Genomic DNA, 13,800 nt, shown 5'->3' on the forward strand with positions numbered 1-13,800 from the left:
TTCTGCCAGCTCCCTCAGAGGAAGAAGTGGAGGAGCTGGAGCAAAGCAGCAGGGTGCTGCTTAGAGAGGCAAGTCCCGATAGGGAGCAGGTCCCAGCCAGACAAGCACCATGCCCTCTGCACCAGCATTACCTCAGCCTGCAGCAACACCCCTGAACAGCCCAGACTCATCTCCAGAGCACCGGAGGGAATGCAGGAGGACAACGTTGGCAACACACAGGTAAAGTGCTCGGCTTAGACTACAGCAACAGGCTGGGTTGGGCTCAGGTGGGGCTCATTCATCGGAGGAAGGCTGAGTGCCAGGTGCAGCCACTTGGTGTGACAGCTCAGCTTGTTCTTAAGCACAGCTGAAGTGCTTCCCAGTGTGGCTGCAACTTTGTGCACGTGTCCACCCGTTGCCTTGACTGGTTTCCTGCTCACCGACGCTTCGGCGAAGCTCTGTTTGACTGACTCCCAGCTTGACCCTGCTTCACCCGACTAGACTACACTTTGATCGAATGCTCCACAGATTCCTGGCTTGTCCTTGATAAAGATCAACAACAACTCTTTCGGTTCTCCTTTGGACTTCATCCACTAGCAATTCCTGATAAGACCGGACTGGACTTTTGACTACTCTCTGGTACGCGCTTTGAACTTGCTTGACTTTGTAACCGTGCTTGTCCTTGCACTAACCCTGCGTGTGCCAGGCTAGGGCAGCACACTTTGTGGCTGGAATTCAGAGCCAGCAGCTCCAGCCAGGATGGACCCAGCTACAGCAGCCAACTTGGCTGCCCGCAATTAGCTGCTAGAACAACAGGTGGCTGATTTGAACGGGCAGATCCAAGCCCTGGAAACCAGAGTGCAGCAGCTCACCACTGACGTGTTGGGACTGCAGCAAGCAGCTGGAGCCGCCACCCAAGCTGCTCTGCCCTCCTGCCCTCTCAACGGTCCAGAAAAATATGAGGGAAGCAGGGAGACCTTCACCACATTCCTGGCTCAGGTAAAGATGTTTATTTCTTCCCGGCCCCGGGAGTTTCCTATGGAGCAGGCCAAGGTCAGCTTTACCATCAGCCTGCTTAAAGGGCCAGCTGCCTGGTGGGCTACACCACTGTTAATTTCAGATGCCCCCGAGCTGGCTAACTTCCAGACTTTTGTAGCTAAAATCAACGAAGCCTTTGGGGACGCTCAAAAGGTGATTTGGGCCAGCCGGTGTTAGAGGCAGACGCTTTGAGCTCCGCCCTGGGGGCCGTACTCCTGCAACCCGGTACAGAAGATGGTACACCAAGGCCTTGCGCTTACTACTCCAGACAATTTACCCCTGCAGAAAGGAACTATACCATCTGGGAACGGGAGCTGTTGGCCATTAAGACAGCTTTTGAGACCTGACACCACCACCTAGAAGGAGCTAAATACCCTGTTCAGGTACGCACTGACCACCGGAATTTAGAGTACCTCCAGTCTACTCGCTACCTGAATCAGCGCCAGATCCGATGGGCTCTCTTCTTTGCCCACTTTGATTTCCGGATGAGTATATCCCCGAAAGCCAGAATAAGAGACCGGATGCTCTCTCCAGACCACCCCAGTATCATTCGGACACTGAAGTCACACCGGCTCCTCCACTATTACCTGTTTTGTTTTTTGCCGTCCTGCCAGACCGGCTTGAGCTGCAGGATCCAGGATCGACAGGCTGAAGATCCATGGATTCAGGAGCGGATGCAGAGGCTCCAGGAACACCCTGAGGAACAATCAGAGTACCACATCCAGCGGGGTCTCTTACACCATCGGGATCGTGTAGTACTCCCAACCGCTGACCTTCGCACCCAAGTTCTAAAGGCAACCCACAATGACCCAGCAGCCGGACACTTGGGCCAGTACAAGACCTTGCAACTGGTAGCCCGATATTTCTGGTGGCCCCGAGTAAAGGCAGATGTGGAAAGATACGTGGCCTCCTGTCCGATTTGTAGACAGGCCAAATGCGCACCCGGTAAGCCCACAGGACTATTACAACCACTGCCTCCACCCTCTGGACCCTGGCGGGAACTCACAATGGACTTTGTAACCGACCTGCCTGCCTCAAAAGGGAACACCACCATTCTGGTAGTGGTGGACCGCTTTTCCAAAATGACGCACCTTATCCCATGCCGAGGGTTGCCAAAGACTCGGGAGACAGCTCGTCTGTTCATCGCCCACATCTTCAAGCTCCATGGCCTCCCAGATCGCATAGTAACAAATCGTGGCGTACATTTCTCCTCCCGCTTCTAGCGTGAGCTGCATACCGCCCTCAGAACCAAGTCTAGCCTCTCCAGCGCACATCACCCCCAGACCGAGAGAGTCAATGGGATTATAGAGCAGTACCTATGGTGCTATGTCGGTTATCAACAGGATGACTGGTCACGTTGGCTCCCATTGGCCGATTCGCTTATAACAATGTGACCCATACATCTACCCAGATGACCCCGTTCCATGCCGTCTATGGATATCATCCCCGGTTCCTGCCAGATGCCATTGTGCCACCAACCGTTGCCCGGGCAGCCGCTGATCTGGACGAGTTGCAAGCGCAACACCAGGTGTTGAGAGACACGCTCCAGGAGGCACAAGACCGGTACAAGACCCAAGCACACCGGATCACGGGGGCACCTATAGCTGTCGGTGACAAAGTTTGGCTGTCAACCCGGCACATCAAGACCAGTTGACCGTCCAAGAAGCTGGATGCTCGCTTCATAGGGCCATTCAAAGTGACCAAACAGGTCAACCCTGTGGCGTTCTGTCTATGCCTACCCTGCACCTATCGTATGCACCCAGTGTTCCACCGCTCATTATTGCAACCCGCTCTGCCAGATAGCTCCTGGCCGGCCTTGTCAACCCCTCCCACTCCTATGTCGGTTGAAGGAGAAGAGGAATACGAGGTCCGGCAAATCTTAGACCCCTGGCTGCGTCAGGGCGCCCTTCAGTATTTGGTAGACTGGGAGGGATACGGACCCGAAGAACGCACCTCGGAACCCGCAGACAGCATACATGCTCCAGCATTGGTCAGGGACTTTCATTGCCACTACCCCGCCAAGCCAGGACCTGACCCTGCGGAGGGGGGCCCTGGGAGGGGGAATGGTGTCATGGCCCCATCTCCAGAGGGTGCCTCTGCACCATTGCCTGAGCTCATTCTGCCAGCTCCCTCGGAGGAAGAAGTGGAGGAGCTGGAGAAAAGCAGCAGGGTGCTGCTTAGAGAGGCAAGTCCCGATAGGAAGCCACAATCAGGTCCTAGCCAGACAAGCACCATGCCCTCTGCATCAGCATTACCTCAGCCTGCAGCAACACCCCTGAACAGCCCAGACTCATCTCCAGAGCGCCGGAGGGAATGCAGGAGGACAACGTTGGCAACACGCAGGTAAAGTGCTCGGCTTAGACTACAGCAACAGGCTGGGTTGGGCTCAGGTGGGGCTCATTCATCGGAGGAAGGCTGAGTGCCAGGTGCAGCCACTTGGTGTGACAGCTCAGCTTGTTCTTAAGCACAGCCGAAATGCTTCTCAGTGTGGCTGCAACTTTGTGCACATGTCCACACGTTGCCTTGAGTGGTTTCCTGCTCCCTGACGCTTCGGCGAAGCTCTGTTTGACTGACTCCCGGCTTGACCCTGCTTCACCCAACTAGACTACACTTTGATCGAATGCTCCACAGATTCCCGGCTTAACCTTGGTAAAGATAAATGACAACTCTTTCAGTTCTCCTTTGGACTTCATCCACTAGCAATTCCTGAAAAGACCCGGACTGGACTTTTGACTACTCTCTGGTACGCGCTTTGAACTTGCTTGACTTTGTAACCGTGCTTGTAACCCTGCGTGTCCCAGGCTAGGGCAGCTTTGTAACCGTGCTTGTAACCCTGCGTGTCCCAGGCTAGGGCAGCTGGAGCACACAGGGAGTGGGAAGTGGAGAGTAGAGGGGAGGACCAGAACCCAGGACGGTCACAGTGCAGGTATATGTGCTAGCATCTGTTGTATTTCTGGGTGCAATGGGCTTTGCCTCTAGTGCTTTTATAATTTTTAAAGGGTAACGAGTCTAAAGCCACAGGCAATTTTCTTCTCTTCAGGAATGCTTTCCCTTCATGAATATATAAAGCAGTGGAGTTCTATGCAGTATCCTTTGCCATGTTCTTTCTGTGGTTGGCCTTTAATGGACTATTTAAACAAGACATCTGACAGTGAGTCACTATTGACTGCTTGATTCATCTCTTGATCACTAAGGGAAGGGAAAGAACATCTTCTGAACAAATCCATCTCCCAAAAACCTGTTCTCTCAGGCAAACAGCTAGGCTTGACGGAAAACCCATTTCAGGGTTGGGTTTTTTTTAATTTTTAAAAAAAGTTCTTAATATAACGTTCATAATACCTTTATGGGGGCTCCTTTTCAACCATCTCTTTAATTCAACTGCAAACAAATTAAATTAATTTCTCCCCAGAAATGTTTTAAACTTTAAAATGCGATTCTATCAAATACCCACACAAAGCTTTCAGCAACCTTGTTTCATGGCTGTTGTGTGTTATTAGTATTCTAAAAGGGAATGGGGAATTGGGCTCAGAGAACACATAACCACTGAACTCCTCTACTTCACTCTTGTGGTCGCTGAAATTGTCAAGGGGACTATAACTTTAAAGAATAAAGAGAAGGGCAATTGGACTCTGAAAGCATGCATGTAATCTCTAAACCAAGCTTCCTCTGACATTACTTTACAATGCAAAAGGAACTATCCCTCACAATCTACAGATAAATGGCATGTGATTTATTCATAGGTGCGCTGGGAGAACCGGGTTAAAATCCTCTTTCTGCCAAGCTTGATAGGTGACCATGGGCCATTCATTCTCTTTAACCCACTGCACAGAGTTGTTCTTAGGCTAAAATGGAGAAATTATATTGTAAGCTGCTTTTAGGTCCCTGTTGGGAAGAAAAATCAAGTAAACAGCTAAATCAATAATTTAAAAGCAAAGCATTGTCCCTCTCTGCTATACTTGTCATAATCTAGCAAAATATACAATCTGCAAGATTTTTTGTCTGTATTATTACCTTAAACTTCTATTTTTTTCTGGCTTTGTTTTTCATAAGGACAGCAGTATAATTGCCTAATTGAGCTCTCTCCTGGGCTCCCCCCCAGTTAATTACTGCCGAATCCTTAAATCTTTTAATTAGCCCATTTTTTCCTTTGCAGAAAATATCTGGGGAAAGAAATAGTGTTTTTAGAAGCTTAGTTTTTAAATATCTCTTTGTAGCAGCATTTTTTAATAAAACCATAAGTTCTATTATTATGTCTTTAATTAAACTGTACCTTTTAAAATGTCAGTAAGAGAAAGGTAATTTCTCTTACTATTAATCTTGCTTAAAAACTTATATGGTAAATATAAAATCCAAAAACAAATGTTGTGTTATACCATTTATGGAGTCTATCGAAAATCACAATCCAAAATAGATATTTTATATATCTATTTTATTTTAGAATTTTGAAACTACAAGGAAAGCAATGTTTTGTGTGTTATTTGCCATAGTAGTAACGCTTAGGATTGCTTGGCATTGGCATGTGAAGCACTTAGAGCATCCTAAAAAATTCCGGCAATGTGTTGGTAGAGTTAGTAGTCATAGACTGCATCCAGAATGCTGCCACGATACACTGTTGTGGGCTCATTGTTGCTATAAATGAAGGTGCATTCACAGCAGCAACTGAGTAGCCAGCCATATGGTTTCCTACACACCTTTTGTTTGCCATCATTTCTCCCCATGCTATCAGAGGACTTGTTGCTGGCCTTTAAAAAATATAGTGGTTGTGGTGTTTTTTGTTTTGTTTTGTTTTTTTTAAGCTGAGGACAATGACAGCAAAATGGTGCCAGTGGGTTTGGAACCTTTCCATACAGATGATATGCTAACCTACATGGACTGCTGGAAAGATTGTAATAAGGCATGTAGCGTCAGAGCAAAGGGGGGGGGGAAATTGGATGGTGGTCAATTGGAGAATGATAGTCCAACAGATACTATTCCAGTTTAGAATCCAAATTGATGCAAAACAACAGTGTGGATATAGCTATAATCCTTATCCATTGTTGTTCCTCTATATATTTGTGAAACAGCCTAGGGGGTGGGAGGTGTCCGGCTTTCCAAGTTCGAATAGGGCCAATCAGGGTGTAGCCAGCTTTGCCCTGATTGGCCCTGCCCCTGCAGCTCCTGCCCTCCGTCCCTGGACTCTAGCCTCTTTGCTCTCAGATGCCACAGGGCCTGGAGCCAGCAGCAGGTAAGGGGAGAGGTCTTGGGAAAAGGGTCATGGTGGAGGGCTTGCTAATGAGAGCCTCTTGGCCTGCTAAGCACGGTGTGCTAACGAGGGCCTCTTGCCCTGCTAGGCTGGGCCTGCTGATGAGGGCCTCCCAGCCTGCTGACTGCCTGCTAAGGAGCTCTGTTCCGGCCCTGCTAATGAGCTGCCCAGCCCCCGCTCCACTTGACTTGGCTGCTGCCCAAAGCCACCTTAAGCTGCCTAGCCAGGGGCCAGAGAAGGGGACACTTTCGAGGCCTGTTCTTAGGAACGGGCTTTGAAGCTAGTGACAACATATGTCATAAGTATTCCCCAAATCAGTTGCCAAAATTAAAAAGGTCAAATTTATGATAACTTTGTTTGGTTTTTTTCAGAGAGACTGTACCAAAAAGAAGTAAAATAATGAGCATCACCAAACAGGTAAAGTACACGCTACTGCAGTTTAGTATTTGTTTAGTGTCATTCCAAGGGCTTACAGTGAAATTCATGCTTTAACATGCACTTAATGTGAAATTCTACTGTTATCTGAAAGAGGTACAAGCCAGAATGGTTTCGTGTTGTTGGGTTTGTTTATTTTTGTCCAACTCTTGCTTGAATGCTTCTACTCTGAAGCGTGGTCTCAGTAAAATAATTTTATTCCATTCTGAGGGATACATTGAATTGCTGTAACAAATGCTTGACAATTTCTTCTGTATTACATAGACTTCAGGTGTTATGAATAGGAAATAACACACATCTTCTGTGTGATATGTTACTGATTGCCATAGCAACAAATTTTCTCAAGACTTTCATATGCATGAGATGTGGCAGACTCAGCATTTCCTTAGTTGACAACAAAACAAGGCTCTATGGTGGGAAAGCTTCAATACAGAGAACATATGATGTCTTTTAAATACCACACTGACAAGTTCTGGTTGAGAAAGAAGCCTGTTAGGTTCTATATCTTATAAAAGTAATTCTATAGTCATATGCCCCAGTTGGGATACCCCAGGTTAGTTGAGCTCTTTGTATATTGGAAGCTAAGCAGGGTTAGCCATAGCTAATCATGGGTCAGTACACAGAGGCAAGGATAAACATCTCTTGCTTTGATAACTCTACAGCTGTGACTTGACAGCAAAAAAGGGCAAAATTATTTTTAAGTCATCGCTCACTCAAAGGGTCTTGTGGTGACTTACAGCATTAAAACCATATAATCAGGTAAAAATAACACAAAAACAAATGGAAAATATCAAAGATTAACATTAAAATATCACACTATTAAAATATCACAAATAAAAACAAATACATATGCGGATTCCCCTCCAAAGGCCAACCTCAACAATTTAGAAGAAGAAGAAGAAGAAGAGTTGGTTCTTATATGCCACTTTTCCCTACCCGAAGGAGGCTCAAAGTGGCTTACAGTCACCTTCCCATCCCTCTCCCCACAACAGACACCCTGTGGAGTGGGTGAGGCTGAGAGAGCCCTCATATCACTGATTGGTCAGAACAGTTTTATCAGTGCTGTGGTGAGCCCAAGGTCACCCAGCTGGTTGCATGTGGGGGAGTGCAGAATCGAACTCAGAATGCCAGATCAGAAGTCTGCACTCCTAACCACTACACCAAATTGGCAACAAATTTAGCCTTGTATGCCTTGTGGAATCATGTCTGGTAAGACATGGATGTCATCCAAGAGCGTATTCCACAAAGTAAGGGGTCACAAGTGTCCCCTAGAGCAGGGGTAGTCAACCTGTGGTCCTCTAGATCTCTATGGACTACAATTCCCATGAGCCCCTGCCAGTGTTTGCTGGCAGGGGCTCAAGGGAATTGTAGTCCATGAACATCTGGAGGGCCACAGGTTGACTATCCCTGCCCTAGAGACAGCTAACTGAGCTATTTCGGGCTAGGCATGACCCCTGAGATGATGACCAAAGGGGGTTGTAATTGGATTGAGGGGGGAGGAGAGGATTGAAGAGGGCAGAGGAGCAAGAAAAAAAAATCCAAGACTGACAGAAGTTGAGAGAAATTAGGGGCTTCTCCTTTAAGACAGCTTTGGCCAATCAGGGGTTCTCTACCACGGAGCAGAGCCCAGATTCAAAACAGCCTGCTTTCTCAATCCGAATCTTAAAATATTGAGAGTTAAAAGCACTCTAAGATATCGCACAATAAAGGTAGGGTCAATCCTGCTTGTTGCAGAAGGAAAATTTAAATCGCCCCAAATCAAAACAGAAATCACATTCTGTGTAGACAGCAGGGACTGAAGTGACCTGAGATTGGAATAAAAGCTCTGTGCAGTTTATACCCAGATTTAACATGGTCTCATCAGTGCTACTAACAGGAAAATGCATGAGCATTCTATCCAATGATAGATTTTGTCATTGGTGAGTTAATCTGATTGAAACTTTGGTTCACATGTTTCCCATTGCCAATTTCATGTACAGGAACACTTGGATTTCTTGAAACCTGGGTTGTTTGATTAAAAAACTGCTAGGTGAGCAAAAGAAGCTGTTGGGGGGGGGGGTTACCCAAAGAACTTCTGTATCTGTTGCCGAGTTTCTGTTCTCTGCAATGAAAATATGAATCAAGGGAATATCATCTCTATAATCTTCTCTGAAGCTAACCCTTACTTAAACTGTAAATATTTGTAGGACAAATTATGTATCCTGAGATTTTATGTAGGCAATTAACACTAGCATAGTGTTTTTCTGTTTCCCAATGGCCTATGAACCATAAAAAGACTGAGGAAACAAATCATTAACAAGCATCACCCATAATAGAACATTTGTGCACTAGTTACTATAGGATAATTATTTCTTAAGTTCTTACTTACCAAGTATGAAAATGATTTTTGATTTCTTCAGGTCTTTTGAAATATCTAAATTTAAAAAAATGCTGGTAAAAGCTTAACTGCTTATATAACTAAGTTACACAATCACCTTCAAAAGATTAGTCTTTAAAATAAAATAATGTGTTAGCAGAAATTCATACAAAATGGAGCTTTCCCCCTTAACCAGTGGCCCCTCTCCCCACCTCCAATGCAAGAATCAGGTAGAAATCCAGGGGTGGTAGAAGTGTCCTGCTATGCACAAGGTGCTATATAAATAGATCAACAACCCCATAGATTTGAATAGCTGGGATCTAATTACATTATATGCATCTGATGTATCTCTCAAATGCTGATACCCCCAAAATCATGTTGGTCTCTACTACCGAACTCAAATCCAGCTGTTCAACTACATAATACACTGTCCTCATGCCCTCCTCCCAATCTCTCTGGAGTCACAGAATCATAGAATCATAGAGTTGGAAGGGGCCATAGAGGCCATCTAGTCCAACCCCCTGCTCAACGCAGGATCAGCCCAAAGCATCCTAAAGCACCCTAAAGAGTCCTGTCAACTAGATGTTTACTGGGAATTCTGGGCTCATAATTTAATTACCAGACACGGATCGAGACTGCAGTATATGGGGAGGGAGAACTTAACCCCTTCCAGTGTCATTTTCTGGGCCTAAAAGAGCCCCCATGAGTTGCTTATTGCAGAAACATGTACATATCTATGGATTACACAAATAGTGATGGAAAATAATTCTTAGCATTTATTTATAATTTAATTTCTAGTCTGCTCCTCCCCACAAGCATGATCCTTGACAAACATCAAGGGAAGACAATGTATCATTTATTCAGGCCCTCAGTATTATTTAGGTAAAGCACAAAGTCCACAGAAATAATTGATGCAAATTTCATAGTCAGTTATGAGGGAGATATGAGGTTTATGGGTGTACTAGATATTAAGCCCGCTGTGGGCAAAATACAGCGGGCCCTAGCATGATGGATGGGTGGAGGGATGGGGTGAAGGAAGGAGGAAAAGGAGAAAGAGAGACAGAAAGAAAGGGAGGAAGATAGAGACAGAAGAAGAGGGAGAGAAACAGGTAGCCAGAAAGAGACAGATGGAAGAGAGGGAAGAAGGGAGAAAGGGAAAAACAAAAGGAATGCTGGGAGGAAGGGAAGGAGAAAGGGAATGCTGGGAGGAAGGGAAGGAGAAAGGGAATGCTGGGAGGAAGGGAAGGAGAAAGGGAATGCTGGGAGGAAGGGAGGAACAGAGTAAGGTAGGTGGCCTTGGGACCTTCTGCTGGGCCCAGGGGCAGGCTCGGCTGCCCCAGGGCCCGGCAGAAGGCTCGGGACGGGGGCGGAGGGCTTTGCGGCCTACTGCCGGGCCCAGGGGCAGGCTCGGCTGCCCCAGGGCCCGGCAGAAGGCTCGGGACGGGGGCGGCGGGCTTTGCGGCCTACTGCCGGGCCCAGGGGCAGGCTCGGCTGCCCCAGGGCCCGGCAGAAGGCTCGGGACGGGTGCGGCGGGCTTTGCGGCCTACTGCCGGGCCCAGGGGCAGGCTCGGCTGCCCCAGGGCCCGGCAGAAGGCTTGGGACGGGGGCGGCGGGCTTTGCGGCCTACTGCCGGGCCCAGGGGCAGGCTCGGCTGCCCCAGGGCCTGGCAGAAGGCTCGGGACTTTGGGAGTGGGCTTTGTGGCCTTCTGGCGGGCCCAAGGGCAGGTAAGCCTGCCCCAGGGCCCGGCAGAAGGCTCTCTGGGCGAGGGGAAGCCGGCCGGAGGACTTACCGCTGGGGAAGGCTTCTTCCTCTGAGCGACAACTCCCCGGCCGGCCCAGGCGAGGCTGGGCCAACCAGCCAATGGGGAGCCGTGCTTTGCGCGGCTCCCCATTGGCTGCTTGGCCCTCGAGTGACACTCGGAGGGCCCAATCAGGAGCCGCTTCGCGGCTCCTGATTGGGCCCTCCGAGTTTTTATCCCGGACAGGGCCCGCCCTAACTCCTCCCCACTTGCCCTTACTCCTTTATTCCTCCCGCTCCTCCGGAGCGGGGGGAGGGTTAAAGATTGCACTCATGGGGTTCATTACATTAACTGAAAAACAAAGTAGTGCATTGCTGCTGCAGCAGTTTATAGGGTGGGTTAAGAGGAACATCCCAGAGCTCAACTCAGCACTGACTGCTGTGAAATGGGGACAGAGAAGAGTTACTCTTACTGGCAAGTGTTGGGAGATGGTGACAGAGTGGATACTTCCACCCCTGTAGCACTGTGCAGGTGTACAGCTACTGAGTGAATACAGAACATGTGCATTCTCACAACATCATTTGCTGGTACTATCTTCCACTAAACACCCATTATCTTTGCATCGGCTAGGTGCTGCAGCCATAGCCTGGCAGCTCTTGTCACCACTGCCCACTGGAAGGGTTGCCATCACCTCTTCCCCCTTCTGCGATACTCATTGGTAAGGAGGCTGGGCTATTTCCTCCAAACCTCCCTGCAAACCATCACTGACATTAATTTTTTTGTGGCGTACTCTGTGGTAACACCAGAATACTGTGGTGTAATATTTTATGCTTACTAAGAACATGTAGTCCATTTCCATGCCTTCACCTGTATCCTGCTTGTGGGCTCCTTTCTCAAATAATGCTGGAAGTCTCAGAGCCCTTCTTTCCCATAACATCGAGTAACATGAGTAGTCCAAAGCAATATGCAAGTAGACCATGACATGATTTACGTGACAGCACTTCCCGCATAAACTGAATAACGAAGAAAACATTAAAGAGAACTTTAATATGGCCTTTTGTAACTCCTGGAGTCCTCATGTGTGAAGGAACAGCATTTCCTATAGTCCTACTATAATATGAATTGGCTGGTTTTACACAGCTTTGATCCAGTAGTATCTTTATGAGAATTCACTTGCCCACTCTCTCTTAATCTAAAAACTTCTTTCTTTATGTTTATGAAAACAGCAGATTTGCATGCACATGCAGATCTCTCTAGAAATCAATGCAGCAGTCAAGGCACTCAAGCTGTGTGTGTACACTGGAGCTTTCCTGGACCTCTGGATTGGACTGCATGGCTACAAGTTATAGCATGTATATAGGCTACACACACACACACACAAAGACAATTCTTCAGATATCTGGTGGAATGTGTAAGGAATCTGAAAGAAACTTACCTTCCACATTCTCAGGTCCGGAAAGATTTGATTGGTCATATCCCTGTTAAATTGACACATTGGGAAAGATTATTTAATCATTTTAAACATTTTTATCCTGTCTTTCTGAAAACTAAATTTCTAGCATGTATATTCATGTACAGCCAAAACAGTCAGTGTGCAACCCCCCCCCCCCCCAATCTTCAGTTTCTAGGTCAGCCGTGCTGCTAACATTGTATTTGCTTCTCCTTGAGGAACTTATCTCCTCCCCTGAACCAAGAGGCAGCCTATTTTGTGTTGCTCTGCTCTTGACAATCACAATGTGAAGATGATTAAGTTAGGAAACAGCTGGAGGGCTGCCTAAGGGTTCATAGTGATTTGGCCAGGTGCAAAATTAAATTGGATGTTCCTTGACCATAACCCAATATAGCCATCTATGAACACTGTTTGCTGTTTGTCTATGTGCATTTAGACAATATAATGATAATTATAGCACTGAACAGCAGAAAAACTAAAACTATCTTCTCACATATGTAAGCTCTGTGCAATCCTCTCACTTTAGCTAAGGGTTCATTTCATTTCACTGGGAAACGTTTTGTCTACGATGAAAATGATTTTGATATTCCACGGCATGTGCAGAATATACATGATCTGTATCACTTTTGTAGATGCAATTACTATGTAACCTTGCAGACCCAACTGATTTTTAATAATAATAAAAATCCTTTGGTCCTGTGGCTCCACTCAGACAAAGGAAAATCACTTCCTAGTGGACTTGCTAATGAACTCCACCCAGACACAGGAAAAGCACTTTCTAGCTCCAATACATCTCCCGGTAGACTCCCAGGAAGACAGGAATGCGATTCCCCCTTCCCTCCAGAAATAAATAAAATGCCCAGCAATTGTTCACACATTTAACATTTTGGCACAGAGCAATTTCCATCTGGCCATGTCCTATCTCTGAAGATGCCAGCCACATTTACTGGTGAAACGTCTGGAATTAAGACTACCAAACTACACAACCTGGCAAACCTATAATGACCTTCCAATTAAATTCTTTCTTTTTTGGAATAATTAGTAGACTTTTTATTCTTGAGCCTTTGTGCATTATTTCTGGTGGGTTTATTTCTGGTGGGTTTTCCTTTTCCTCTCTACTTTTTGAATCGCCATTGTGACACAGTTGCTTCTTATAACCACTTTGAATGTGTGCTAAACTGGTGTTAGAGTCACTTTGCAGTTAAAATAGTATTATACAAGTTGGGGCCCCTGTGGGATTTGTGGGGGGATATCTCACATTCTCTCCAATTGCTGAGCCTGGCAAGGCTTCAGACCCTACCACCGAGCCCTGCTGTTAGTGTCCTCCTCTGCCAAGTTTGGGCTTGTGGTGGTTTCCGGTATTCTCCTCTGTGTCCTCCTCTCCTACACCCGGGCCCATAGTGCCTGCCAACATCTGCTGCCTGCAGGCCCAAAGCAGTTGCCAGTGTCTTCCTAAGCTGGAGTGGCTCCCTAAGTATATAATCCATACATACACAGTCAACACAATTGTATTTGGGAGGAACCTCCCCCCCCCCATGTATTTTATTTTGAGTTAAGATTT

The 13,800-nt window shown here is 46.9% G+C and overlaps 1 protein-coding gene across 1 annotated transcript in view; it reads right to left on the reverse strand.

Annotated features, from left to right (window-relative positions):
- The window catches only part of AK5 (adenylate kinase 5), a 130,793-nt gene that overhangs the window by 19,548 nt on the left and 97,445 nt on the right, over window positions 1-13,800 (reverse strand). The window contains exons 9-10 of the mRNA XM_077333291.1: window positions 12,225-12,267; window positions 9,063-9,107 (exon numbers count right to left, since the gene is read on the reverse strand). Coding sequence (XP_077189406.1) covers window positions 9,063-9,107; window positions 12,225-12,267 — 88 coding nt within the window. The remainder of the gene's footprint in view (window positions 1-9,062; window positions 9,108-12,224; window positions 12,268-13,800) is intronic.

Source organism: Paroedura picta, chromosome 4, assembly GCF_049243985.1.
Source record: "Paroedura picta isolate Pp20150507F chromosome 4, Ppicta_v3.0, whole genome shotgun sequence".
Classification (NCBI taxonomy): domain Eukaryota; kingdom Metazoa; phylum Chordata; class Lepidosauria; order Squamata; family Gekkonidae; genus Paroedura; species Paroedura picta.